Source organism: Lepidochelys kempii, chromosome 2, assembly GCF_965140285.1.
Source record: "Lepidochelys kempii isolate rLepKem1 chromosome 2, rLepKem1.hap1, whole genome shotgun sequence".
Taxonomy (NCBI): domain Eukaryota; kingdom Metazoa; phylum Chordata; order Testudines; family Cheloniidae; genus Lepidochelys; species Lepidochelys kempii.
The window spans coordinates 259673440-259700981 of NC_136381.1; the positions used below are offsets into that span (position 1 = coordinate 259673440).

Genomic DNA, 27542 nt, shown 5'->3' on the forward strand with positions numbered 1-27542 from the left:
AGAGCTCTACCCAGGAGCCTATGGAATCGCTCTCTCAAACTCTCTCCGCTTCATCATTTATACAGTGCTGAACATCAGAACACCCCAGGGCCCAGTGGGTAGAGCATACACTAGAGAGGTGACAGATCCCTGTTCAGACCCCTTCTTCTCAGGCAATGGTGGGACTTGAACTGGGGTCTCCCACATGCCAGCTGAGTGCTGTAACCACTGGGCTGAAAGTTTTAAAGTGGATGCCATCATAACCTCTTCCTCTGGCTGTTTTGTGTAAGCTCACCCTCTAGGGCAGGGGTCTCAAACACGTGGCCTGGGTTATTTCCTGCAGCCCGCCAAGCTGCCCGGCAAGCTCCCTGAGTCCCCCCAAACCCCACTGAGTTATTTCCTGTGGCCTGCCAGGGTCCCCTCCCCCTGCTTCCCCTCCCCCTTCCCCCAGTGCGCCGCGTCCCTACTCCTCTGCCTACATGCAGGTGCTTCCCGCCACCAAACAGCTGTTTTGTGGCACTTAGTGCTTTCCAGGAGAGAGAGGGAGGACTGGGGGAGCTGTGTGCTCAGGGGAGGAGGCGGAGAAGAAGTGGGACAAGGACAGGGATTTGGGGAAGGGGTTGGAATGGGGGCAGGGAAGGGGTGGAAAGAGGCGGGGCAGGGGCGAGGCCTCATGGAAGGGGTGAAGTGGGGGCGGGGCCGGGGGCAGCGTGCGGGGAAGGGTCAGTGATGCGGCCCTTGGGCCAATGTACTAGTCCTCATGTGGCCCTCGTGGTGATTCGAGTTTGAGATCCGTGCTCTAGGGGCCTGATCCAGGAGGTGAGGTCTGACCACTTTTATGGGCTCAGGTCCCACAGGAGAGTTAGGTGAGGAACATCTGTCTCCCCTCAGTTTGTGCACGGTACTAGGGCTCAGGCGTCCATCTGCCTGGCATGAGGTGGCCATGTGCATGCTCGGAGGCGAAACATAGGCACCTAGGGAACTTTTACTGCAAAAGTCTACGCGCCACACGAGTTTATTCACCTACGGCATTTGGGGGCAGCCGAGCGGGGGCTTTGTGCATCCCAGTGGAGCCTGTTTCTGGAATTTAGGTACTTAAAGTGGCAGTTAGGTGCCTCAATCCTACCATGCCTCTAGCCCGATCTAAAGCCTGTGTCTAAAGCCCAAGCAGAAAAGCGTAATTCTGAATTTACCTCTCCTCACCATGCTCAGCACTGAAACTCCGGCAAGCGCTCAGCTAAAACTGAACTTTTGTATGGAGCATTTCAGGGGAAAAATAGCTGTGGCGGGAACAGCAGCATGTTAAAAAAAGCAACGAATACAGCCCATGGTGAAAGAAAAATACCATCGACCTTTAAAAGTAATCTGCTTGACACCTGAATTGATCTCTTTACGACAGATGCTGTGCCTCTCTATTTAGCATTTTGGGAGTCAATCATCAGCTCCTAGCAACAGCATTAGTATATCAATGACCTGACATTCACAGCATTAGCCTACCACAGCACATGGAGGCATAAAGCCACAGACACCGGCGTCAATGGTCGAAGCGCACACACACAGCTGGAGAAATCAAAATTACCACCTTTGTCCCTATAAGTGTCAATCACTTGAGATAACAGAGGTTGTCTGTGCTATCAGATCACAGAGTCCAGTTCTCCAGGCTGCAACTGTTTGGTCAAACCATTTGTTGCAAACAATTTATCATGTGATTTGACCCTTTCTACCCTTTGCAAATTGTGAACTGATCCTGCCCTTCCTGAATTTGTTCATTCCTTGGAATTGTTTGTCAAATACTATTTATCAACACATTTGGGCCTATGGGTTATCATGGGTTGTTCACTATTCAGTTTGTAGAATCTGGGCTGTGGGATTGGTCACAGAAGTCACCTGGTTATGGTTTTGGATTCCTGATTGAATGACCTATCCCAAGCATTCTCAAACCTTTGCATACTATGGACCACATCTTATTGGAGAGACTCCTGTGGATACATCCATTCCCACTACCAGCCATAGGGACCATCATGGAAGGGAAAGAGAGAGGGATAAAACCTGCAATACTCTCCCTTGACCATAGTAGTCGGCTAATTTCTTGCAGCCATCAAGTAGAAGTGTGTGCTAAGAAAAAAGTGGAAGCAGAAGAGCGTAGCTGCCTTCCAGATCTGTTTTGGGAGGATGTTTCATGTGTCACGCAGAATGAAAGAAAACTAGATATGTTTGTACCATCCTTGACATGGTGGGGACCCAATCACTTGGGGCCTCTAGGTGCGAGGGCAAAACCCATAAGTAATAATAAAGTAGGAAAAGGGGTGGGAAGGGCCTTGGGTTGAAGACATGAAGCTTGAACATGATCTGGTGGAAAAGAGAGAGCAAATGGATGCATTCAAAGAAGGGGCAGCTTGGTGAGATCAATGGGAAATGATCTTGGATAGAAGGGAGGTGATATAGGTGTTGGGTAGGTAAGAAAGGAACAGGCTGCAGTAGTTAAGGTGGAATGACAACAGTGATGACCATTGTACCTGATTGTATATGTTCCCGGACTGTTCAATGTTGCTTTGCTAGTGGCTAGGTGGATACAGCTTCTAGACTCAGAGTGCCTGGTCTACAGGCCACTGAAGTAAATGGAAAGGCTCACACTGATTTCAATGGGCTTTGGCTCTGGCCAAGAGTTATCACAATGTTTCCATAAAAACAAGTCCAAGTGATGAATTCACTAACAAGTTCCATCTGCCTTCTGCATGGAATGAGCTCACGCTATGTTCCAGTTCCCAGCATTGTGCTATGAACTGAGATAACTGAATTTACAACTTGGATTTTTGGTAACAAATGGATTTGGGGGATGCCTCCTGGAGAAGCTGGGTGGAAGTTCCATTAAATTCACCCTGTAATCTAGGGGAGAGGACAAAGTGTGCAGCATCAAGTCTCTGACTTTTTTCATCGTTCGCTCTGTGCACCAAAGAGGTTCAGAAGAGAATCTGACAGTTATTCAGGAAGATCCTCTAGGTTAGAATCAGAGCTATTAACTTTCAGTTAGTGTCTCTTTCATCTCCCGCGGCATGCAACCAGATTGCCACTCCTTTATTTGCACAGACTGCAGCTGCAGCAGTCTGGGTGTTAGGTGGGCTCTTTTTGCCAGTATACTGTCTGTCTGTCTAAGTCCCTCACCATTGTATCTGAGGACCTACAGGAATTAGAAAAACAAGCAGGTCTTTGATTCTGGATTCTTGGTTTATGCTCAAAATTTAAAGTTTGGCTTAAAAAAACCCATTAAAATTATAATTACTTGAAATAGTCCCCTGCAGCATTACAATCTCAAACAAGACACCATCTGCAGTAAATGAGACTCCCTGTCAACTGACCAGTCATGTTCAATTGTTCCAAACTGTGTAAAGGGCAAAAAATACACTAATTGCGCAAACAAGGAAAAGTGCAATTAGATCTGAAACATTCACTAGCTCTTGTTGATGAACAGACACCTCCATGGCTTCCCCGGAATCAGTTGTCCTGGGGGCTACCCAAGTCTTCTATTTGGTAGTGCAGATCACTGCTGTTATGATGAAAGACAATCTCACATGTCATCAAAGCCAATGGGTGTGCCAAGCATACTGATTCAGGCTCAACAGCGGGAGCAATTAAGTCTGTTCATGTAGTAAAGATATATTGCTGCAAACAATGGAAGACTACTGCCCAAGGCAATAGGCCACATGACAGGTCAGAGCTCAGAGGACTGTGGGGCTTCCTTGGTTACAAAAGTTTAAACCAAGAACAGACCTGACTCATATTATTGATTTTTCACCTTATGGAAACAACTCTACAGGGTTAACGACTCAAGCCAGTGGGGGCAACCTTATCGATAGATAACTGGGGCAGGCAGTTTATTACAAACATCATCTCTATTTAAAGGAGCCCCCAGTTAGATATTGCCATTGGTTAATAGCTCCACATACACAATATATGTTGTCGGAGAAGTAACCAAATTTAATAAAAGTCAAAGCTCCTACATGAATGGATGCAGTTGATTATTTAATCTTATGAAAAGCAGCTCACATGGCCACTTTTTCATATCTGCAGATGGTGTGACCCAATAGTTTTATGTCACATAATTCTTTCCTTTTTTTCTAATATTTTTTTCCAGTTCATCATATTACAATTAATCATTTTTCAGGAAAGTAGCCTTTTGGCACCAATTTAGCAAATCCCGGTAATGAATGGATGGGTGTTTGCCACTAATCAGACTGGACCTCTGGGGTTTATTTTCTAAGACAACCGCAGCAATGTGTCTCTATGCATGAAAATCTTCATGAAGACAGTGTGGGTTTTGCGTAGTTTTAAGGACACACAGCACACAGTGCAGACATCAGGACAAACCCAGCGCCCCCACAACTGCAGCATGGAATGTCTAGCAGACAGCAGGACTGGCCCACGTCCACAAATGGGGGTCAAAAGCACAGGGAGCCTACTCCTGGCACCGGCACCTCCTTTGGGCCACAACGCTCCTTCCACCCTAGTACAGATGGGAGCCACAGGGTCAAGGGTTGGGGCTCCACTAGTCACAACATCCCTGTCTAGGGGAGAGGCAGGATCTAGGGTATGTCTACACAGCAAATGAAGTTGTGATTGCAGCGCAGGTAGCTACACTTGTGTTAGGTTTAATCTAGCCAGCGCGAGTAACAGTAGTAGAGAATAGGTAGTGGCATGGACCCTGAGTATGTATCCAGGGTCCCCAGCGGGCTTGTACTAGGACAGATAAGATGGGGTAGTGTGGGCTCACTACCACTGTTCCCCACACAAGCTAGATTTAAAGTTGGCATGGGTGTTCTTACTCACGCTGCAGTCATGCCTTCATTTGAAGGAGAGGTTACTGCAGCCCTGAGGCTGTGCGGCTACTCTGGGGCCTGAAAGGGAAGATTTTGTCGCTCGCATGACCTTGCACTAAAGGGTAATCTCCAGTAGCAGTTCTTATATTCTCTTTGTAGGCCACCAGCCATCGGGCAGTGAAACCAGTACTGGATACACAATTAAACCTCCACCCACAGAGTCACATTCATTCAGCGGTTCTGAGGCACTCCCAATACATGTCCCTCAGGTTCAGAATGAATATGTTTTGATAGATGGCCAGGTGGATGACTGACTATTTAGATGGTGATTCATAGCTGGCTGCTATAATGAACAGGCTTCCAAGCTGATACATTCACTATAGGCTACTTTTAGCATAATAGAGTGTGTAGAGACAGATAGTGCCTGGGCCAAAAGGGGAAGATACTCTGAATCCAAAAATTGGACAAATTTATCCTTGCATTGTACCTAATTCCAAGGCCAATGAGATTAGCCATTCCAACCCTCCCTAATTACCCTTCTTTGCTAACTCATCTGTTATCTATCTGTCTAATGATGTAATTTCTTAATCTGGTGCTATCAATTTATTAAGCCATCTATTCTATGGCACTCTATTGTACCATCACTACTTTATGAGGATGGAGTTGTTATTCTCCCAGGAAAGCTGGTGACACCCCTCCAAAGGGTTCCAGAATTTGCAGGATTGCGTTTTTCAATCATTCCACGACTCCTCTGATGGCTTTCTGAGATATTATAAAACCCTTAAACACAAAAGAAAACATGTACTTGCATCTACAAGAGACATTATCCTTCCCCCTCACCATCTTAGCAGGTCGTCTTGTCTCCATCATGCAGCTGATGAGGCAGCCAGGTCAGAGGCCAGTCCCACTGGTGGAAAACTCATTTGGAGTCTGATCAATAGTTGCCTGGAGAGATTTTTCTCTTCCTGTGCTGTGGATGTGGGGGAGTCTAAGATATTATCTTCTCCTCTACCATCATATCCATGAGGTCTAGGTGAGCGGAACGGATCGGAGTAGGGGGCAGGCTGATACATTCAGAATGTGAAACAGGGCAGAGTTTCTCTCTCTTTTCTGATGTTTTCAACTTTCATTTGGGAGGAGACCGACTGTATTTGAGGTGGTCAGGCTGACACCATGTAGACAATGTTGGAGAAGAAGAGGGCAAAAGCTCAGTCTTCTTTTAGTAGGGTTTTATCTAGCCTCACTTAACGAGGCAGAAAATATTCTGGGAATTCAGTGTCTAATTGCTTGTGAAGGGACACACATATCTCAAGGCTGAAAAAAGAACTCCAGGAAGGCACTGGGGGCAATGTTTTGAAAGTCAACAGAATTTAGGCTTGTAAGTCACTGAAGTGCTTTTGACAGTTTTGTCCTGGGTTCTTTGTGGATTTCCCTTCTTGCTTCCTTTTGAGGAGGCAAGACATCAGCTGCCTTTAACTAGCAGTACTTAGATAACCATACAAGAAAATACATAGACAGCATTGTTTAACTTTGACAGTCTCACCAAGTATTGTCTGGGTTTCAGAACTCCCTTTTTTAGGGAAGATCATGGAGACAATAGTTATGAGACTGTTCTGGTTGCATCTGGAGTCTATGAAGCTCCTGGATCCTTACTAGCTAGATTTGAGACCAGGCTATGACTTGGAGAGGAGTATGACATTTTTGTCTGATGATCCATTTGTAGAAGATGGATGCCAGAAAAAGCATCCACACTGATATTATCAGATCTATCAGCAGCCCTTTAAACCAGTTACTGGGAGTAGTTTAGCCCACTTGCTTACAGTTCCTCATTGAGGGGGTGTGTGTGGTGTCCCCTCTGGCAGAGCCTAGAGGGCGGTATTGGGTATATTATTTTCTTCCCCAAGGACTCTCAAATGTGGGATACAGTAGGATTCAATCTTGTCACCTCTCCCATTCACTGTGTAAGCAAGGCCTCCAGGAGATTACAAACGCCTGTCAGGGATAGTTTAGATAATAGAAAAGGAGGACTTGTGGCACCTTAGAGACTAACACATTTATTTGAGCATAAGCTTTCGTGAAGCTCACGATGTAGCTCACGAAAGCTTGTGCTCAAATAAATTGGTTAGTCGCTAAGGTGCCACAAGTCCTCCTTTTCTTTTTGCGGATACAGACTAACACAGCTGCTACTCTGAAACCTGTCTAGATAATAGGTAGTTCTGCCTCAGTGCAGCAGACTGGACTATATGACCTATCAAGGTCCCTTCCAGTCCTACATTTCTGTGCTTCACCTGCCCCAGGTGTAATGCCATCGCTCCCTATCTACCCAGCCAAGTCTTCATACCACTCTTCTCACCATGGTATATGGTATACTTTTTCTAGTGTGGTTTACTGTCTCAAGGCCTAATCGAATCCTTGGGTATCTAGGTACGGCATATAGAAAGTAGCGTCCTTTTCCCTTTGCAGGTAGCCAGGAAATCGACTATCCTTTGGACCCCCCCCTGTGCACGGGGCCCATTGGTGCAGCATGCCGGTGCCTGTCACTGCACCCCGTCAGCGTGCCTTACAGCCTTCTCTGTCTATGGGGCCCACGGGTGCAGCATGATGGCGGCCTGCATGCAGCATGGTAGCATTTGCACAACGTGGCCTGTAGGGGTCGGCGGGAAGCCTGGGGTGGATGGAAAAGCTGCTTCTCAGTGCACACTCTTCTGTTCCAGGGCACCAGTGGATCCCAGCTCTTGGACACAGTATTTACCATCCAAGCCTTCCTGGAGGTAATGTTTCCTGCTGGGCTGCCCCCCAAGGGACATGGGTCTCAGACAGGCACCATCCTGCACTTTCCTCAGTGCCATGGCTCTTGGGGGCCCAGCTCCTACAGTGTATACTCAACAGCAACACTAGAGACAGGCTTCTTCAGCCTCAGGTGTCAAGACCAGATGGAACTGTGACGATCATCGAGTCTGACCCCCTGCATAGCACAGGCCAGAGAATGTCACTCTGAGCTCCCTGCACTGAGCCGGTAACTGGTGGCGCAGCCTGAGTGCAGCTTTTAGAGAGAGACCTGCAGACTTGCGATCCCAAAGGGCTCCGAATGCACGCTAAGGACTAGTCCAAAGCCATGATCGGTAACGTCACAGGGGGTCAACAAGCATGTGGACAAGGGGGATCCAGTGGATATAGTCTACTGAGATTTTCAGAAAGCCTTGGACAAGGTCCCTTACCAAAGGCTCTTAAGCAAAGTAAGCAGTCATCAACTCTCATCTTACTCTGCATCCACCTGAGGATGCTTATTTCAGCAGTGTAATATAGTTGCTCTTCTCTCTCCTTCACTGGTCAGCATTCCAACCCGTACATCATGGCTGGCCTAATTATGAACTTATACACTTTGCTCTTTAGTTTACTTGGCTTATTCTTATCACAGAGAATTCCTATCAACCCATACTATTTATATCAAGAGCTCTCCATGCAGCTCTTAACATCTGCATTTATATTTCCACCATGACTCAATGCTGAAGCAAGGCATTGAAACTGTTGCAGAGTTCAACTCTCTGTTTCTTGAGGTCTTCCTTTCTGGAAGTTATGTTTTAGTCAAACATCAGTTATTGCGCTCAACACTGGGGTAACTGGGTGAAATTCTATGGTCTGTGTTATACAGGGGGTCAGACTAGATAATCTAATGGTCCTGTCTGATTTTAAAATCTATGCATCTCAATAAGTATAAAATATAGTGGAAGCATGCACCTGCCAGTATGCAGTTTTGCTATACGTGAACACCAAAATACATAGGTATAGAGAAGTCAAACACATCCCTGGGAAGTATAAGATGACCACAGCTCCATCAATTAAAAAAATCAGAAATAATAAAGCTCTTTTAATTAAAGTACACTCAAATCTACCCTATAGAAGTGTTGCATGGAGAAGCAGTTTTCTCCAGAACAACCTCCTGCCAATCTGCCTACACATGCAGCAGTGACGTTTTAATTAAACAAACACGTTACATAAAATTAAATGTGCTGTTGTGACCTGTCAGTCAATTTAGAAGAGTCTTTCTGGAACATCTTGATCCATATTGTGATTGACAAATATAAAAGTTTGCAATCAAGGTTTATCGTTGCTAAGTGGTTGGTAACACAAGTACAGGCATCTGTGCACGCTGTGTCATTTTTCCTACACTCGCGGCTTCTCAAAGGATGCATCAAACCTGCCTATCAGATTAAAAAACTAATTTAAACACACAGGGCTGAATCCAATTCACAGATATGCAAGTACTGTTTGCATTGAAGTCTGCAGGTAAAATTCAGCTCCATGCACCACTTAACATCCTCCTGAAGTGCTTTTTTCAGGATTTAAGTGGTATTTAGGCCTTGTGCCAGGGGTGAATTTGCACCTACATATTTGAGAGCAGCCTGCTAATTGAGGTTTGAAATAGCAGGCTTGAAATCCCACAAAAATGGGTTGTTTTAGGGGCCCCATCCCTGTGCCACCTGATTTCAGTCAGGTTTGAAATATCACAGGGTCATCTTTTCTCATGCTCTTTCCATCCCAGGGGAGGCCAGGATACGCAGAAAGCAACACAACTATGTGTTAAAAATACATTACCCAAATGCTTATGAACCACAACAGAACTTTGGATTCAGTTGGTCTAGTATTTTGGGTACACGTTTGGGTGAGGGCTTGTTTTGTTTGAACTGCTTTAGCCATCCCTAGTGCTGATGCATAAACATTTAACAATCCAACTTAGTCGCAACCTGTGTCAAGGCCATGGCAAAATGAAGTTCTTACAAATTGTAACCAGGAGAGAAAGGAAGAGGAGAGGCCCAGTGAGTGAGGCGTGGCAGGGCATGTGTCTGGGGCTGAAGAGACTAAGGTTCAATTCCCAGTGCTGTCATAGACTCCTTGTGAGATCTTGGGAAAGTCACTTAGATTCTTTGGCCCAGATCTTCCAAGGTACTTAGGTGCCTAAATCCCACTGAAATGCATACGTGTGCCTCTATACCTTGAGGGCAGGAGCTCTTCCCTATCTGCCGGGGCCTTGTGGGGATAAGTACATTAAAGATTGTGAGATGCTTGGGTACTACAGTAAAGGGGCCCAGATGAATACATAAGATAATTAGCCATATTTGGCCCATTTCTTACTCTCAGATACATGGGGCCAGATCCCTATTAATGGGGCTATGCTAATTTACACCAGCGGGGGGATGTGACCCATGGACTCAATTCTCACTGTAGTCAATGAAACTACACCTGCCACAACTGGCCCTACGGTTGTTCTGTTCTTGGGGCACTGCCCCACTCTAAAACATGAGGAAATGGAGAAGTAAAAATAGACTGCCTTCATCTCATTCTAGGCCCTATTGACAGATAGTAATTTAATAGCCTAGCTCTTCCATATGAAGGATCTATATACACTACTGCCTACCCTAAAGACTGACAAATCATGAGTCAACCCACCCCCTCCGCAAACCATGAGTTTTTAGAAAAATAATGAAGTTGGGGTTCTTTTTATAGGCCTTCTGCTCTCTGAGCCGTTAGGCTATGCTTTTTCTCATTTTCAAGTTTTTCTCCACAACCACAAGGGCTGGAAACTTTTTTTTAAAAGAAAGTTGCGATTCTTATGTATTCCCATGACTCCAGTAGCTGGGGCTTTAAGAAAAGCACCACATATTGCATGAATTAGCAACACAGCATATGAAGCAGCTGCTGTAGTGCCCTGGCTGGTGTAGTGAACATTCCTCTATGGAGGAATACAGCAGCAGTATGATGGTGGCAGAAGATGACTTGAAAGGGACCAGGGAAAAAGTTATCCTCCTAGTGACATGGGATAGCTGCTGACCCCGCCCCCCTCCCCACATGAGCAGAGGGGGACAAAAGAGTGTTGCGAACGGGGTGGGGGAGGATGGAAAGGGAAAGCAGTGGCTGTGTGTCAAGCTCCCCCCCTCTTCCACACCTTCTGTGCAAACATCTGGGGGATGTGGCATGTCAGGAAGAAGGCGGAGTTAGGAAGCTTTCTCAAGAAGGAAGTGGTAATAAAGACATCCTATTTTTGATGCTCTAAGTTACTGCCCAGGAGACACTAAACTCTAAGACGTAAGGACGTAGTTGCTTAACCCAACTGTAACTACAAGATTTTAGCCTGCCTGGCGAAGGCTGTTATCCAGGCCTTAGGCTAGAGATGATTTCCTGCCACTTGCCTTTGCTTTTGTAACTTACAACACAACTTGCTTTTCTTAAGAGGCTTTTGGATTCTGGCTGTTATTTGGGCAACCCTGGCGGGCTCTTCTTGGAGGCAAGGGAAATTCATTTCTGGCCTCTACTCAGAGGCAGAAGGGGGGCACAAGGTACTAGATCACTCAGTCCCAGGGAGCTCCTAAAAGTAGGGTGACCGCCTAGCCACTGTGAAAAAACAGGACAGGGGGTGGGGAGTAATAGGCACCTACATAAGAAAAAATCCCCAAAAACGGGACTGTCCTATAAAAATGGGACATCTGGTCACCCTTCCTAAGAAACAACCTGTAATGAGCAAGGTGCACAGGAAAACCTCATTGCCTGAAGAAGTGGCCATATGGATCACCACAAGCTGCACTGTACTGGAGTCCATTTTATTTTCCATAAGGATTTACAGTTGGCCCACTTGTTTTTCTTATAGTTTGTGGTAGAGTAGTGACACAGTGTTAGGTACTGTACAGACACAGAGTAAGAGACAGTCCCTACCCCAAAAGGCTGATGGTTTAAATCGACAAGACAGACAGGGAGAGAGAAAGGAAGTATCCATTATTAGTATCCATAGTTCCCCAACATTATGCCGTTTAAGTTTAACATACATTAATATAGCAAAATGAACAGAAGGCTGAATTGAAATGTCATTTTAACTGGCTTTTTAAAATTAAATTTGAACAAAGAATGAGTCTGGAGAGAAGAGATGAGCAAAAATAAGCATCACTTAAACTTCCTTTTCTAGCAAACTAAACTAAACTACCCACAGGATTATCTGGGCAGAAGATTGCCACAAAGCATAGAAAGGCTCAGCTCTGAGAAACAAAGACCCCAATCTACCTTTGATGATGCTAGTGTGAATATTACAGTCAACAGCGTTACTCCAGATTGACTCCAGAGTAACGAAGGCAGAACTTGTCTCCAGATGAATAAGGCACTCGGAGATGCGCCTTTCTTTGAAAGCAGTGAGACCATCCTCCAAACAGGCACAAAAGGACCCTCATCTTAAAGTCTTTCTCAAAAAAAATCCCAAACACTCTCCGAATTTGGAAATGTTGCAGCTGATGTTTGAAAGGAGGGAGTGGAGAGACTGCGTTCTCTGAGCCTTTTCTCTATGATCTTTCCAGGTGTGTGTGTGGAATGAAGAAACAGCTAGAAGAGCTGTGAAAATTATCAGGAAAGCGTGCAGCAGGGAGAGAGATGGATAATACAAGTAATTGCATAAAGTCCTACTGGTGAGGAAGGAACATCTATCTGCAGGCACTCTGGAGATTACTACAGGAACAAAGCAATATCCAGTACTTGTAAAGCAGACAGGATTTAGGAGTGATTAAACTTGGGATGAAATGTTTTCAGGTGAAGAATCTACGATCCAATGCTCTAGACATAAAAGAGACCAACAGACACCTCCATATCCACTTCAGCATCCAGCTTTGAATTCAAACACATAACACATCTAGCCTGATAAATCTCTTTTCTGCTGGCAAGTTTCACAGATGACAGATTGTCAACACATCAGGGACTTCAATCATTTTCATCTCCAGTCCATATTGCTTGATAATTGCTACAGACAGTCAGTAGCTCATCAGCGCTCCGTGGGGACAGAGGAACAGATCAGAACACAGAATCGAAAGAGCTTTAAAGCATTGATTTTTCCATACTCCTGTCGTTGCTAAAAGCGGGCTTGGCCATCTAAGGGATGGATTGTTTGTTGGATACAATAAGGCTCCCAATACCACAGTATCTGGGCAAGAATGGGCACATACAACCTTCTGAGATGTGGTACTGTAAGTCCCATCTGTCACAGAAAGCAAAAACAGACCAGCCAAGTAGCTGGTAATCCAGCAGGGCACAAAGTGACATTTTAAAAGGCTGAGGGCTTGTTTGTATGGGGAAATTGACTGCATTAACTATTCTGGAATAGCTTTCGGCAGGGACACGACTCTGGGAAAAAAAGTTGATTTTATTCTAGAACAATTACTCCACTTTGGAATGCACTAATTATTCTGGAATTAAGTGACTTTTATTCCAGAATAGAATGTCCACACAGGGAGCTATTCCAAAATAGCGATTGCAGAATAGTTGATTCCACAATAGGTTTCCTGGTCAATTCCCCTCTAGAAACAAGCTTAGATACAGCAATTGAGAATGAGGTTCTAAAGCAGAGGTCACTGAAAAGAGAGGTGGGTGCAGCAACATCACAAGATGAATGAAGGATGTAATTAATATCAATCAAATGAGCAACCGGTGAGGGGGTGTTTTTGGTCTCAGTAAACTGGTGTAGCTCCACTAGTTTGAATGGAGTTCCTTTGAGCTACACTGGGGTAAATATGACAAACTAAATGTGTGGACGAGGTCAGAAGAATGCAAACACTATTTCTGTATTTCCATTCTTATGTCATTATTTCTGTTCATGTGCACTGAGAAATATGACGTTTCTATAGTAGACACGTGAATAATGTCGATATCAAGGCGTGGCCAATACAATGAAGCTGTATGTGATATTATTTTCGGTCACTGTTTAGACATCATAAGCATATGTATATATACACAGCCAAAAAAAAAATGCATTACGGAGAGAATAGTCTAACACATGAAAAATTAGCATACTTTTGAATAGCTGACTCTCTTTTGGCAATGATTAGGACAACCTGCTGAGGCATTGTGATTCAAACTGTCCCAACTGCGCTGCAGATTTTGAAAGCCTAAACCTATCAAAAAGCCTTATCAATAATGTTTTTCTAGATCTGGATTTAAATAATGGACAATACAAATTCAGAAAGCAGGTGTAATAGCTATCATTTAAAAGAAGCACTCTTAAGGAGATTTCAAAGATCTGAAACATGCATTATGCAGTCAAGGTGGCAAGATGGGACGCATGTTGAATTTCAAACACGACTGGAATGAAATCTATCGGATTGGATCATGGAACAATAGATTACGTGTCTGGTTTTACATTATATATTCTTCCATCCTTTCCCTTCCTTCATCCTCTTATCTATACTTAACGATATATAGGGCTAAATTATGCTCTCAGAGGTATACACAAGGTTCCCCTTGATCCCAAATCAACAGCAGCCTTACTTATATCCTAGGGCACAATTCTAGTCATAGCAGGAGATGCTGTGGGATGTTATACAATTCTTACTGCTGCTACAGGATGAATGCAGTATCCATAAGTGTCAACAAGCACCGAACATGCTAGTGTTTGAGTATCCTGATAAAGGACCGTGGTTTCCCGAAAGGTAGGAAGATTGCAGGGATGCCTACCACAACAAAGTCTCCTCAGGTTAGGATTTGCCTGCCCTGTATTAAAACAGATACAGTATGAGCTTAACTGGCTCATAGAGGACATATGCAGATCAATTTCGCCTGCCCAGTTTCAGAGTCACCAAGCGCCACTGAGCTCTACCCTTTCACATATTCCATGAGAAACAAGTTCATCTGTGATTCTTTTTATGAGCGCAAATTATTTCAGGGAGAGGCTGGAATAAACAATGTGCAAAGAGGTGCTTTTGTCTTCCTTGTCAACAGGGGAGTTCTTTGCCTAGCTGTGATTATACATATTCCCCAGCTAACTTAGAGACATGAATGTAAAATTGCATTCATTTGCCTTTCTAATACCAATCACCATATCTTTGGGCTCATCTCACCATTAAAAAAACCCTAAAATAAAGCTGAACCAATGGCTCAGAGCAGCAGCCACTTGGGTAAGGAAAACTGATTATCTACAAGAGAAGGTAAAAAAGGAAGAAATAAAAGGATCAAGGATGAGCTGACTTGCACAGGATTAAGTAATTTAATAGAATGGAAGAGACTCAGCACTCACAGGTGGATTGAAAGTGCTGGGTATCAAGTGGATTTGTGATCCTACCTGTCTCACGGTGGGTCCTTTCAGCAATGAATGGATTAAGCTCTGCCACACATTGAATGGTATTTTTTCCCCATCTGGGACATTCTTTTAATAGATCAAGTGGAATTCACTTCAAGTTTATAGAAGCGTGAACTATTTTTCATTTTATTGGGTAATGCTAAGCACAAATGAATGGAGAATGTTCGCACCAAGAGGAATAAGGGGTGTGAGAAGATCTGTTGTATGGCATGCCTGCCAGTGAAGGGAAAGCATATCACACACTGGCTTGACAACTCAGGCCCTCCCACAGCCTAGGTGGCATGGCACAGCTGACACGCAGGCTTTCTGATAAGCCTTTCTCTTCACAAAGAGGCACTGCTGAACCCCTACTGCGAAATGCTGCAACTGATGTGGCATGCTTTAGTACTTCCACGCAATATAATCACAAAGAGGCTCTTGAGAACTAGTGGCAAATATTAACACTTATCGTCATTCTTGCTCGTATCTAGGCTGCTTGGAACCTTCTGTTTCAAATGAAAAGTTTGCATTTGTCATATAATAATACCTCGCCCTTATGTAGCACATTTCATGTTTCAATCTCAAAGCACTTTACAGGGTGGAAGTCAGTATCATTATCTAACCTGGTCTATGTTACATCTCACAAAGAAACAGCTAGGAAGCCCACTGGGGATTAGACAGTCAAAACCAAGGCACACAGGAGACATAAAAAGACACAGAAACCCAGATAGGGACCCTAGTACTGATGAACCATAGTTGGGAGAAACACAGACCTGAAAAGCACACCAGATCTGGCAATACACAGCTATCAAGACATATAGAGAAGAATATGGCAGCTCTTCTAGGGGCCAGGTCATCTTTGGTGTAAGCCCACTGAAATGAATGGAGTTACAGGAGGAGTGACTTTGGCTCAGGGTCTGGAAAAAGGTCTTGGAACCCCGCCATAGAGAAAATGCATCTTTGTCCATGCGATATTGCTCCCACCCCAAGAAAACTGAAATATCCCCAGAATAATCTGCTAAAACAAACTACAGCAAGGACTGCCTACCTGCTCCTGGTCAAGGCCATAGAATGGAAAGCTATTTGGATATGCAAGGCAATGGTAACATAGTGCACCAATCAATGAGAGTCTGGGGTGTTTAATGAAATCAGTGGGCCAGATTCCAGCCCATGTTCATTACTGTGGTGATGAGAACAGGCTACTGTGGCCCCCTGGAGAATCTGTCCTGTGCAGTAGCAGCATAAAATTGTCATATATGGCCACAAAGTGATAGAAGGATATACTTTTATGCACAATGCATAATTAATCTGCAGAACTCATTGCCACAGGATGTCATTGAGGCTAAAAACTTAGCTGGATTCAATAAAGGATTACACATGAATAAGAATAATGAGATCATCCACCGTTAGAATAAGCAGGATAAGAAAAAAATGGAGAAGGGATATAAACCCTCATACTTCAGGAACTAAGTCAGCCACTAACTGATAGGAGTTAGTAAGAAACTTCCGGTATGGGCTGCTTATTCCAGAATTGTTCTTTATGGGTTGCCCCCTTGTTCCCAATGCTGCTTTCCTCCCTCATCTTTCTCTGAAGCATCTGGTACGGATCACTCAGAGACAGAATACTGGATAAGAAAGACCACTAGACCAGTTCAATAGGGCAATTCCTATGTGAAATGTGTTGTCATATACTGTGGATTCTTAACCAATGCGTGGCACAAAAGATATTGAATCACAATTGAATAAACAAACAATCATCTATTGAACAAGCTCAGAAGTCACACACTGAATTAAATGCAATGAATTATTCAAGTGAAGAACAAAAATCATCATCTATAGGTACATCAGCATTGCATTAACGTGTCAACCCCTGTTTTAAAGGCATTGTAAGCAAAGGGCAAACATGTAGCGAGTTGTAAAGGTCAGAAGCACATCAATGGAGATGTCTTCAAGAGTACCAAAGGTGATGTGAATGCAAGGCAGTGAAAATGCATTTCATTTCCCTAAAGTCAGACACTCAAGCCGCTTACACTTTATGATAATTGCACTACCAGCGTAGGATGCTACTTACCTCGCCATTCAAGAAGCAGTAAAATACTGACACAAAGAAACCCTGGAAAAAAATGAAGGGAATCATTATTAGATCATTATTTGAACAAAGCACGGTGACACATGTAGAAAAGTGGGTTTAGATGTGTCCTAGAGTTATACTGCCACAATGGCTGACAGAAACTTACCACCCATCTCTGTTTTCTGTTACTGCTCTTAGAGGAAGATGGCTGCAGTTCGTTACACTCCTTGGGGTCTGTTTCTACAGCCACAGTCATGTCGAAGAGCACTTACCAGAGTGGCCCCATTGCTACTCAGTAGAGTATAGGACCCAACGAGGTAAAGACGTAGGGCTGGAGTCTGCCACCCTCAGGGTATGTCTCAACTGCAAATAAAGATGTGATTCTACCAGGGGTGGGCACATCGGTGCAAACTAACAACTCAACATCACACACGGCTGGGCAACAGAATTCGGTTTTCATGCAGCCATGGTAAGGAAAAGGGTACGCGGGGTTGGCTTCTTACGCATAACATGTGGGAATGGTTTCAAACTGCAGTGCCATCCTTTCCCATAGTAAGCAATGGGTTGGGTTTCACATTTAAAAGGAGGGGCTGCGGTTTTCGGATGCAACACACATCTCTCCCCACCCCACCGTGTGGCTATTCTCCGGGATGATCCCTTTTAGCCAAGCGCAAACAGCCCAGCATGAATGGGGTACAGAGAAGGGCTACTAGGATGATCTGAGGAATGGAAATCCTGTCTTATGAAAGGAGACTCAAGGAGCTTGGCTTGTTTAGCCTAACCAAAAGAAGGCTGAGGGGAGATATGATTGCTCTCTATAAATATATCAGAGGGATAAATACCAGGGAGGGAGAGGAATTATTTAAGCTCAATACCAATGTGGACACAAGAACAAATGGATATAAACTGGCCATCAGGAAGTTTAGACTTGAAATTAGACGAAGGTTTCTAACCATCAGAGGAGTGAAGTTCTGGAACAGCCTTCCAAGGGAAGCAGTGGGGGCAAAAGCCCTGTCTGGCTTCAAGATTAAACCTGATAAGTTTATGGAGGAGATGGTATGATGGGATAACATGATTTTGGCAATTAATTGATTTTTAACTATTCATGATAAATAGGCCCAATGGCCTGTGATGGGATGTTAGATGGGGTGGGATACGAGTTACTACAGAGAATTCTTTCCAGGGTATCTGGCCGGTGAATCTTGTCCACATGCTCAGGGTTCAGCTGATCGCCATATTTGGGGTCGGGAAGGAATTTTCCTCTAGGGCAGATTGGAAGAGGCCCTGGGGGGTTTTCGCCTTCCTCTTAAGCATGGGTCACTTGCTGGAGGATTCTCTGCACCTTGAAGTATTTAAACCATGATTTGAGGACTTCAATAGCTCAGACATAGGTGGGAGGTTTATTGCAGGAGTGGGTGGGTGAGATTCTGTGGCCTGCATTGTGCAGGAGGTCAGACTAGATGATTGTAATGGTCCCTTCTGACCTTAATGTCTATGAGTACATACCCATGCTCACAGGTGGGCTTGTACTGGGGCAGCTAGCCTGTCCTGCAGCCCATGGCACCATGTTTTCACTACTGTTATTGTCTGTGTTCGCTAGATTAGGGCTATGCCCACCTGTGCTGCAATCACACCTTCATTTGCTATGCAGACATACCCATGTTTGTGTTCAGTGGTGCTTTACTTTGCAAGTAGACCCACTGATTCTGGTGGGATTATGCTGGGAATGATGTACTACTCCATTAAGTCAGGGTGGTAAAATATCACCCTGAATAAATAAGAATGCATTAAAGATAGCTGATCTAGATACACAGGGTGAATTCTTTGCCCAGCTGAAGTCAATGGCAAATCTTCCACTGACTTCAATGGGCCCAGGATTTCACCCAAAGTTATGTAATCATTGACATTACAAATGGAAAACGCCTATTAGATCACCCGCAATCGCAGCATGAAGTCCACTGATGCAGGACAGAGCAGATAATATACACTTTCTAAAGGAGTATTTGAAATCCCTTTTACTGTCTCAGCTACTATTGTTATTTATTGGTACTGCGGTAGCACCTAGGAGCCTCAGCCATGGACCAAGGTCAGGCTTGACAAAGCCCTGGCTGGGATGATTTAATTGGGGATTGGTCCTGCTTTGAGCAGGGGGTTGGACTAGATGACCTCCTGAGGTCCCTTCCAACCCTGATATTCTATGATTCTATGACCAGGACCCCACCGCATGGGCCCTATACAAACACAGAACAAAGGGGTTGGTTACAGTCCCAACGAGCCTATGACAGTTGCTCTCTTTCCATGAGAGCATCATGTTACTAAGAGTCCCATTCTGACCACAAAGGGAATGCGATGCCCAACTGGAGGGCAACAGCTTACTCCTGTTGAAACCACTGACTTCAGGGTGCGCAGAATCAGATCCTTGCTCTACAAAGTGATAGAGAGAAATATACTATCTATTGCAACAACTGAGTTTTACTTTCAGCAATGGGGTGTACTACCTCATATCATAACACAGATCTACTTCCCAGCTGTTCTCTCTTTCACATACCCCACTGCAGCGTTATCATCATAAACCAATCATTTCTTCTGCAGGCAACAAGCATGACCAGGTAAAATATGAAATTTATTTTACACAGTGAAAAATGCAGTAAGTCTTATTGCTTAGGAACAAAATCTCTCCTTCAATAGTTTAAAAGGGCTGTTTTTCTTCTTTGCTTTTGTGCTTCTTTTACTGGAGTGACACTTTGGGCTTCAAATACAAATATGAAATCATTATCCACATCCGAAAGCTTTTAGAACCCACAGTCATAGACCCTGCCTTTCAGCCGTAGTTCCCAATCACTGCTACGCATATCGGCACTGGTGTTCTTGGCTGCATCCCTGCTGTAGGGACTGATCCCATGGAAGTCCGTGGCAATACTGAACTTAGGCCCCTATTCAGGAAGGTGACTAACGACATGTCTAAACTTTAAGCACGTGCACAGCTCCAGTGAAGGGCTTCAAATGAGGCATGCGCTGAAGTGCCTTCCTGAATTGAGGGTTCAATGATGAGTCGGCATGCTGGACCCAGAGTGCTGTTACTACTTCTGCTCATTGCCCATTCAAACCTGATCCTGTTCCGATCACAGCCCTGGCAAAACTCCCACAGACTTCAGTGACAGGAAAACACAGTCTTCAGGGGTGCATGCTCCAATCAGCAACAAAGTTTGGGACAGACCAAATTCCACTGCAGATAAGAGCATGTGCCATTGCACAAGAGGTGGGACAGGACTCCGGTTCATACAACCAAGCTCTTGATCAAGTGAACTCATGCTTACTTAACAGGGGGTCTCTGCCACATGCAACATACTATATACAACCATGCATCATTAAAACAAACAAGCATTAAAAGAAAATGACGAATTATATGTATTGCAATGGCACCTAGTAGCCCCAGGCATGGAGCAAGACCTCATTGCACTAGGCGCTGTATAAACACAAAAGCAAAAGACAGCTCCTGCAGCAATGAATTTACCTTCTAAGCCAACTTGTTTAAAGAGTTACTTCTACTAAGGGGTTCTCATTGCCCCAAGCCTCACAGCTAAGAGCATTGGGGATCCCTTTAGCAGTGCCCAATACTTGCGATTAAGCATGCTCTCCTACCTGAAAAGACTGCAAGAAGGAATTGAAGTAGATGAAGACTATCTGGGAAATGTCGTCTTCGCCGGGGTTCACAAAGAAAAGCATGTAGGTAATACCCAGAAGAGGCAGAAGGACTAACGTAGCCTTGACTGCCTTCCTGTAGGGTGCAAGCAGAGAGGCAAAGTTATTAGGAGAGGAAAACCAGGCTGAGTTATGTAACCCTCAGAGAACCACTCACCCGCAGGGAATTACAATGAAGAACTGGAGAGAGGAGGCCTGAGACCAGCATAAACCATGCATGACTCCACAGTGCTTACTGGAGTCACATTGGTGCTAAACTGGTGTGAGATCAGTATCATCGTTCTATCTTTTCCCAACAGATACTCCTAGACAACTCCCCCTCCTAGAAGTTATTCCCATCTTCTCCAACCCTCACCATGAAGCCCCTCCCCGAATCATTAGCACTCCCTTAACATCCCAGATTCCCCTCCACAAGCCAGTTCCCCCGCCTCTACTCTGCCACCAGGCCACCTCTGTTTTTTTCCTCCTCACCAGTTCCTGACTTAGACATGCACACTAGGCTGCTCTCCCGTACTGGTTTCCCATCAGGGAGAGCAATGGTGAAGATCGATGAGGCATTTTGGCAGCTGGGAGTGATTTGTATTGGGATTCTCTCCACACCTGCTCTTCCTAGTGGTGGTGGGAAACCCGCATTGATACAGGTGCTTCTATTTACCTTCTCAGCGCTGGAAAATGAATTGAAAGGCCCGACGGACAAGTACATGCTACTCTATGTGTTTCATGTTTACTACTACATTTACTAGGCAGGCGTTGCAAGTTCAATGGGATCCAACATTGCTAGCAATTAAAGATGGGCCTGGATTGACATCTGGATTGAAACTACTTAGAAGTTCAGAGGAATTGCTGGGAGGAGTGGTTTGGATCCAGTCCCATATTTTTAGCGATGTGTATTTTTAGGAGAGATTCCTAAACAGAGTCTAAGAACTGACTGGAATATACCACTGTGATATTTAAGGAAGCTGGCAGTAAACTGTGAAATGATTTGTGGTGGCGAGATTTTGTGATATGATCAAATTACAGTCTATTCCAGCAACTTTGCACTGTGATTAGTGTCATTTCCAGTCTGCTAGTTAATTAAGCAACAAGAAATTACTGATTTATAATTATAACATTAAGGGAGATGAAGAAGCATACATTTAACAGCCAGATTGGATTTGCACTGCTGATATGCGACTGGCATCTCTTCCTGTCAGACTTCAGGAGTAAGATGCTGTATTTAAACAACTGTACTGGTGACTAGTGCTGGCTATGCCTTGAAACAAGCCTTTTGATTCATTCTGGGACCGCTAAACCACTCAAATAAAATGCGAGTTTCATTCAGTTGTTTGGGAGGTGCTGCTGAAAAGATGAAAATAACTCGCAGTCCTCACTTCATGTGATTGGCCGCATGCCCTGGGTTTGGGAAGTGTGCCCCGTAGACCGCTGGACAGGTACAGCTGGATACAGGCAGCACGATGGAACATAAACGGGAGAATGGCACCTGGTATGCCCGGGCACAACTTCAGCGATGTTAACAGAGCTGCCCCTGGCTGCACACTATCTTGCATAGCTCCTGTCAGCCCTGTATGCGAGTACCACACAGTCATTAATGTATGTATCCTCACAGCACCCCTATGTGATAGGGATCTGGTGTTTCCCACCCCTAACAGCGGGGGGGACTGAGGCACGGAGAGATTAAGTGACTTGCCCACTTGCCCGGCACAGCCAGGAAGCCCCAGTCCAGCGCCTTCATCACAAGACCATTTTTCCTCTCACCTCCTCTAAGCCAGGGCAGGATTTGTCCCCCATATCCCTAACATTCGTGAAATAAGGATTAAAATAATCCTTCTACTCTTTGATTTCAGGAACATTTGGGCTAAACTGGGGAAAGCTAGATAACAATGGATTAAAAATATGGGTTAATGTCTAATCTTGCCCTGGGATTCCAATTGATATGAACAGATGATGGATTATTGTCTGCCAGGAGACAGGTAAAATCCTTCTATTTGCTGTTGTGAATTAAACTGGCATTTAACCAGCATGGGATTCCTATGTGTCTTTCAGGTCCTCATAAATTAACTAAAGATAAACAGAAGGCAAAAGGATAATAATGTAAGAGGAGGACAGGCAGATGGCACGCTCCTTCACCGCAAGGAAATGCTTGTCATTATGTACAAGAAAAAAGAATGAGAAGAAAATAAAGAATAACCCACGGCCATTTCTCAGTGAAAAGGAAGGGAAATAATAGAAATCCCTGCATGTAACAGGGTGCTGAGCCCCTACTCTGATCTGGCACGCAAGGAGTTAACTGTCTATTCCAATTACTGGCAGTGTGGTGTGAGCAGAGGTCAGCAGGGGGCAAGGGGAATGGGAAAGAACAACTGCCACCGCACCAGGTTATGAAATACCATGTGGCTTTTCTGTCTGCTGTTGCTGCTGCTAACTGACGTGACTCAAACTCCTGGCCACAAACGCTTGGGAGAGGCGCTCTGTGAAAGGCTTTTGATCATGCTGGCCATCCCTGCCAGCTAACACTGCATTCTGAACCCAGCGCCGCTCTGCAGAGACACACTGGTCAGCTGGAAACATTCATTACCTCCATCGCTTTCTCTCTCTAGACACTCTCTGACCCACTTTCTCAGTCGCACTAGCAAGAAGCCTGAGCACAGCTAACACCCTTTCTGGTTTAGCGAGTGATTTCCTTCCAGTACAGGCAGCTCACGTGCCCATCCAGTATCCTCCCACTTGTGCTCCTGCCTGTTTGTTGTATTCACCAGTTGCTTATCGTCTTATACGTTGATTGTAAGTACTTCAGGACAGGGGCTGTCTCTTTGGTGTATGTTTGTACAGCATCTAGCACAATACAGCTACCACCCATACCAATAAACAATACGAATATGGTGTATTCTCAAGTTTAAGCGACTATTGGGGCAATACTATTAGATATTACTTGTACTGAAGTAGCATGTAGGAGCTCCAGTCATGGAGCAGGACCCCCCTGGGTGCTGTACAAACACAGAAGAAACGGCCCCTGAAGTTCCAAGTGTAAGAAAAGAGACAACAGGCATATAATAATAATAATAGTGCCTATCTCTTACACAGTGCTTGTCACCAGGAAATCTCAACCTGCTTTACAAGGCAGTATCATTCTCTCTATTTTACAGATGGGGAAACTGAGGCACAAAACGGCAAGGTGACTTGTCCAAGGTCACCCAGCAGGCCAGGCATAGCACCCAGGTCTCTTGAATCTCAGTCCAGTTCTTTCTCTACATACAGACAGGGAGCACAAGGAAACAATGCTGGTCAGCATGCTAGGCAGTGGTCTCAACTCGCAGCTGCCTAACCATTTAAAAAGGGCAGTTTCTTTTATGACATTACTACTGTTAAGTTTAAAAGATTAGCTGAAACATGAGGGACCCCCAATGCACTGCATGAGGCTTGCATGAAATTTTTATTCAGCGTGTGCAGAAGCAGCTTTGCCGCTTCATGAAAACAGTTTGTGACAAAAATCTGATCATCGCTACCTGTGCAGGGAAAAAGCCAGCTCCTCTTATTCAAGCTGTTTGGGAATGTTTTCACATGCCCCACCATTCACCCCAGGGAGAGCAAGGAACTGAGATCTCAGTCTTTTCCCCCTGTTGGTTTTGGAACCATTGCATGAGGCTTGAGCAGGGAAAACGGAATTTTTTTCTACCATGGGCTTCATTTCTCAGTGACTGTGCAGGGGGGAATCGAAGCAAGAGCATCAGGCCAGTGCATTAACCTCACAGCTTACCCTGAAACCATGTTTCAAGGACCAAAGCAAAAGGCAAGCAGTGGGCCAGACAACAAAGCCACGTTGCTCAGGCAAAACTTCCTTTCAAAACAAAAGCAGGCCAGTTTACAGACTTCAGGGTTCAGCGCTCAGCTTGGGAGCCTGAGATTTCACACAGTAGTGACAGATGATTTGGGGAGTCCCAGTTGTGCCTGCCATAAAACCCCTGCAGAGCTTGAGGGACCTGCATAACCATACAAGATCTCACTCTGCACTCTAAAGGCCCAGTTTTGCAAGGCGTTCAAGTCAGCATTCCCTGCAAGGTGCTTATGGCCTCTGCATTGCTCCTTGTATTTGGATGTACAGTAATCTGTGGGCATGAACAGAAACATTTCTGTGTCGACCAGCGTGATCCGTGGGCTCAAGAATATGACCCAATCCTGTACTCAAATGCCTACTGCCTTCGCTGGGAATTTACGAACGCAGAAAAGGGATCCGAATTTGTGCCTCCACGTCAGCTATTTATTTGGCAGTCGAAGTATTATTACATGCACCCACAAAATTGCACGCATGAGCGGGGAGGCAATTTGTTACAGGTTGTGCATTTCTACACTCATCAGTCAACTAAGATCCATCAATATTCTAGCCATCAGTGTAGTGGATTACAGAAACACGTCACTTGTACAGCTATTGTAATATATTTTGAAACAGGGAGTTAAATGCTCTCCTCCCATGAATCAATCATATTTTACTGGAGAGGAAAAAGTGGCCTTCTTGATGGATCACATTTTACACCAGACTGACCTCGCTAGTGACATTGGGCCAAATTCTGAAACAGGTACCTTTGCATATGTACAGTAGAGGCACATGAGCACCCTGAAGCATGTAGACAGGTTAGGAGATTCAACAGTGCATATCAATCTGCACATAAATCCCAACTGTGTGTGTCTGATTTCATCCATGTACATAAATGGAATGGGTGCAAGAATGTATGCAAATTTCTGTAGATGCATTTTGAAAAAAAAACCCTGAAAATAACCTGCCCCATGAACAATGATATTGTGCCCTAGCAGGGCATGTCTAAAGTATAAGGAGATACAGTTACCAAGCCTAGGTGTACAATCCTAAAATACAAAGGCAGAACAACGTCAGGGCAAGCGGTGGAGTATGCAGTGTTTTAGGTGTCTAATTAATAAAACCACGCAGTGTACATACTGCACAGAGAAGGTCAGAACATTTCTTGTAACAACTGTGAAAAGCCCTGGCCAACTTACCTGTATTGTATTGTTTCTGAAGTGGTTGAAGCTCTCAGTTTTGTCATTAAAATCCTAACGATGTTAAATAGAAATACAAAATTTATCTGGAAAAGGGAAAGAAAAGATCAATGAGCTAAAACTGGAGTTAAAAAATGAGATATACAGAGAAGAAACATCAATAGTCATATATACAGTGAGCCTGATCCCACTGACTTCAATTGGGCCAGGATTTCCCCCATAATATCAGTGCGCATGGAGTCTAGTCACTTTTGAACAGCAGAAGCAGGTGCCATCTGAAAAGAAGTTTGTGAAACAGACTGTGAGGCCATGAGTTCTTCCTGAGGCCGTGCTGGTCCAACTCTCCCACCCCACCCCCAACAAATAGAACCATTCCAGCCAGACGGGATGCCAGAAACTAGTCAGAAATCTGGATGGAGGCTACAGAGCTATTTTCTAAGCCTGTAAACTCCTCCTTCCCTTCACAAACCTGCTTCCTGCTGGAGTATCATGTCTGAGCTTGATGCGGATTTGGAAACACCGAGAAATCAGGCCTGATATATATTTTTATGCATGTTAAGGAACTGGAAGCACTGCAGTATTTGGACTCAGAGTAAGAGACCAAGGACAATGCTGCAGTGACCTCATACAGGAAGTACCTGAAAAGTAAAATATTAAACAACACATCTTCCCAAAATATCAGCGCAAAGCGTTTATAGTGCTCCACTTTAGAAAGTTTTCAGCCAGCCACAAAATATAGTTTTCCTGATTTCGATCTCACTTATACAAGCTTGACACTGGTTCAACTCCAGTGGATTCACTCCTCATTGACAATGGTTATTACTGTGGTAGCTGGAAACCCCAGTGATGGACCAGGACCCCGTTGTGCTAGGTGCTATACATGCATAGAACAAAAAGGCACCCTCTGAAGCATCAGAGATAGTCACAGCTGGAGATGGGGCACTGGGTGGGGTGGTCTGGTGATCTGAGATGGTACCAAAAATTCTCTCTCTCTCTCTCGCAGGTATTTGGCTGGTTTTTTTCTTGCTCACATGCTTAGGGTCAAACTGATCGCCATGTGTGGGGTCAGGAAGGAATTTTCCTCCAGCTCAAATTGGTAGTGACCATGGTGGTGGTGATGGTGATTCACCTTCCTCTACGGCATGGGGCACAGGCTGCTTGCCAGGATCATCTGGGTCTACTTTACTTAATCAATTCCATTACCATTGCAGGGGCCTCAGGAATTGGCACACCTGAGCCCCTCCTGTTCCCTGTATGTGGCACACACTAGTTTAGTCTCCTGCAGGGTGTATTACTTTGGTCTAATTTTGGTTGTTGGGTTTAGTGGGCGGGTGGTGTTGGTGGCCTGTGAAATACAGGAGGTCAGACTGCATGATCTGGTGGTCTCTTCTGGCCGTAAACTCTATGACTATGACAGTCCCTGCCCCAGACAGCCTGTGACCCAAATATTCCTCAAGAGACAACAGATGTATACAGACAGACAGACGAGGGAGCACAAGGAAACAATGAGACAGTCCTGGTCAGCATCATGGGCAGTAATCTCAGCACACCAGCTACCTAATCATTGCCAAGTGTTTTGAAGGCGTCGCAGCAAAGGAGAGGTTTGTGAAGGGATGTGAAGGACGACGAAGTAGTTTTGTGGATGTTTATGAGTCCAGTAACATCAATAGGAGCTACAGGTGCTCGACCCCTCTGAAAAATCTGGCCACTTCCTTACTGGGCATTTACTTAGGTGCCTAAATATGGATTTGGGTGTCTAACCTCAGGCACCTACATTTGTACTTTTGGGCCTGTGACTAGCCTAAAGTCAGACAGCCAGTCAGCGGCAGAGTTGGGAACAGAACACAGGATTAGCGGCTCCCAACCCTTGCTCTAGCCACTAGAAATT

The 27542-nt window shown here is 44.8% G+C and overlaps 1 protein-coding gene across 4 annotated transcripts in view; it reads right to left on the reverse strand.

The window, feature by feature from the left end:
- The window catches only part of CRHR2 (corticotropin releasing hormone receptor 2), a 246297-nt gene that overhangs the window by 4518 nt on the left and 214237 nt on the right, over positions 1-27542 (reverse strand). For all 4 annotated transcript variants that reach the window (XM_073334745.2, XM_073334747.2, XM_073334746.2 and 1 more), the window contains 3 exons: positions 25655-25740; positions 20588-20723; positions 16946-16987 (listed from right to left, as the gene is read on the reverse strand). In XM_073334745.2, the coding sequence (XP_073190846.1) occupies positions 16946-16987; positions 20588-20723; positions 25655-25740 (264 nt within the window). The remainder of the gene's footprint in view (positions 1-16945; positions 16988-20587; positions 20724-25654; positions 25741-27542) is intronic.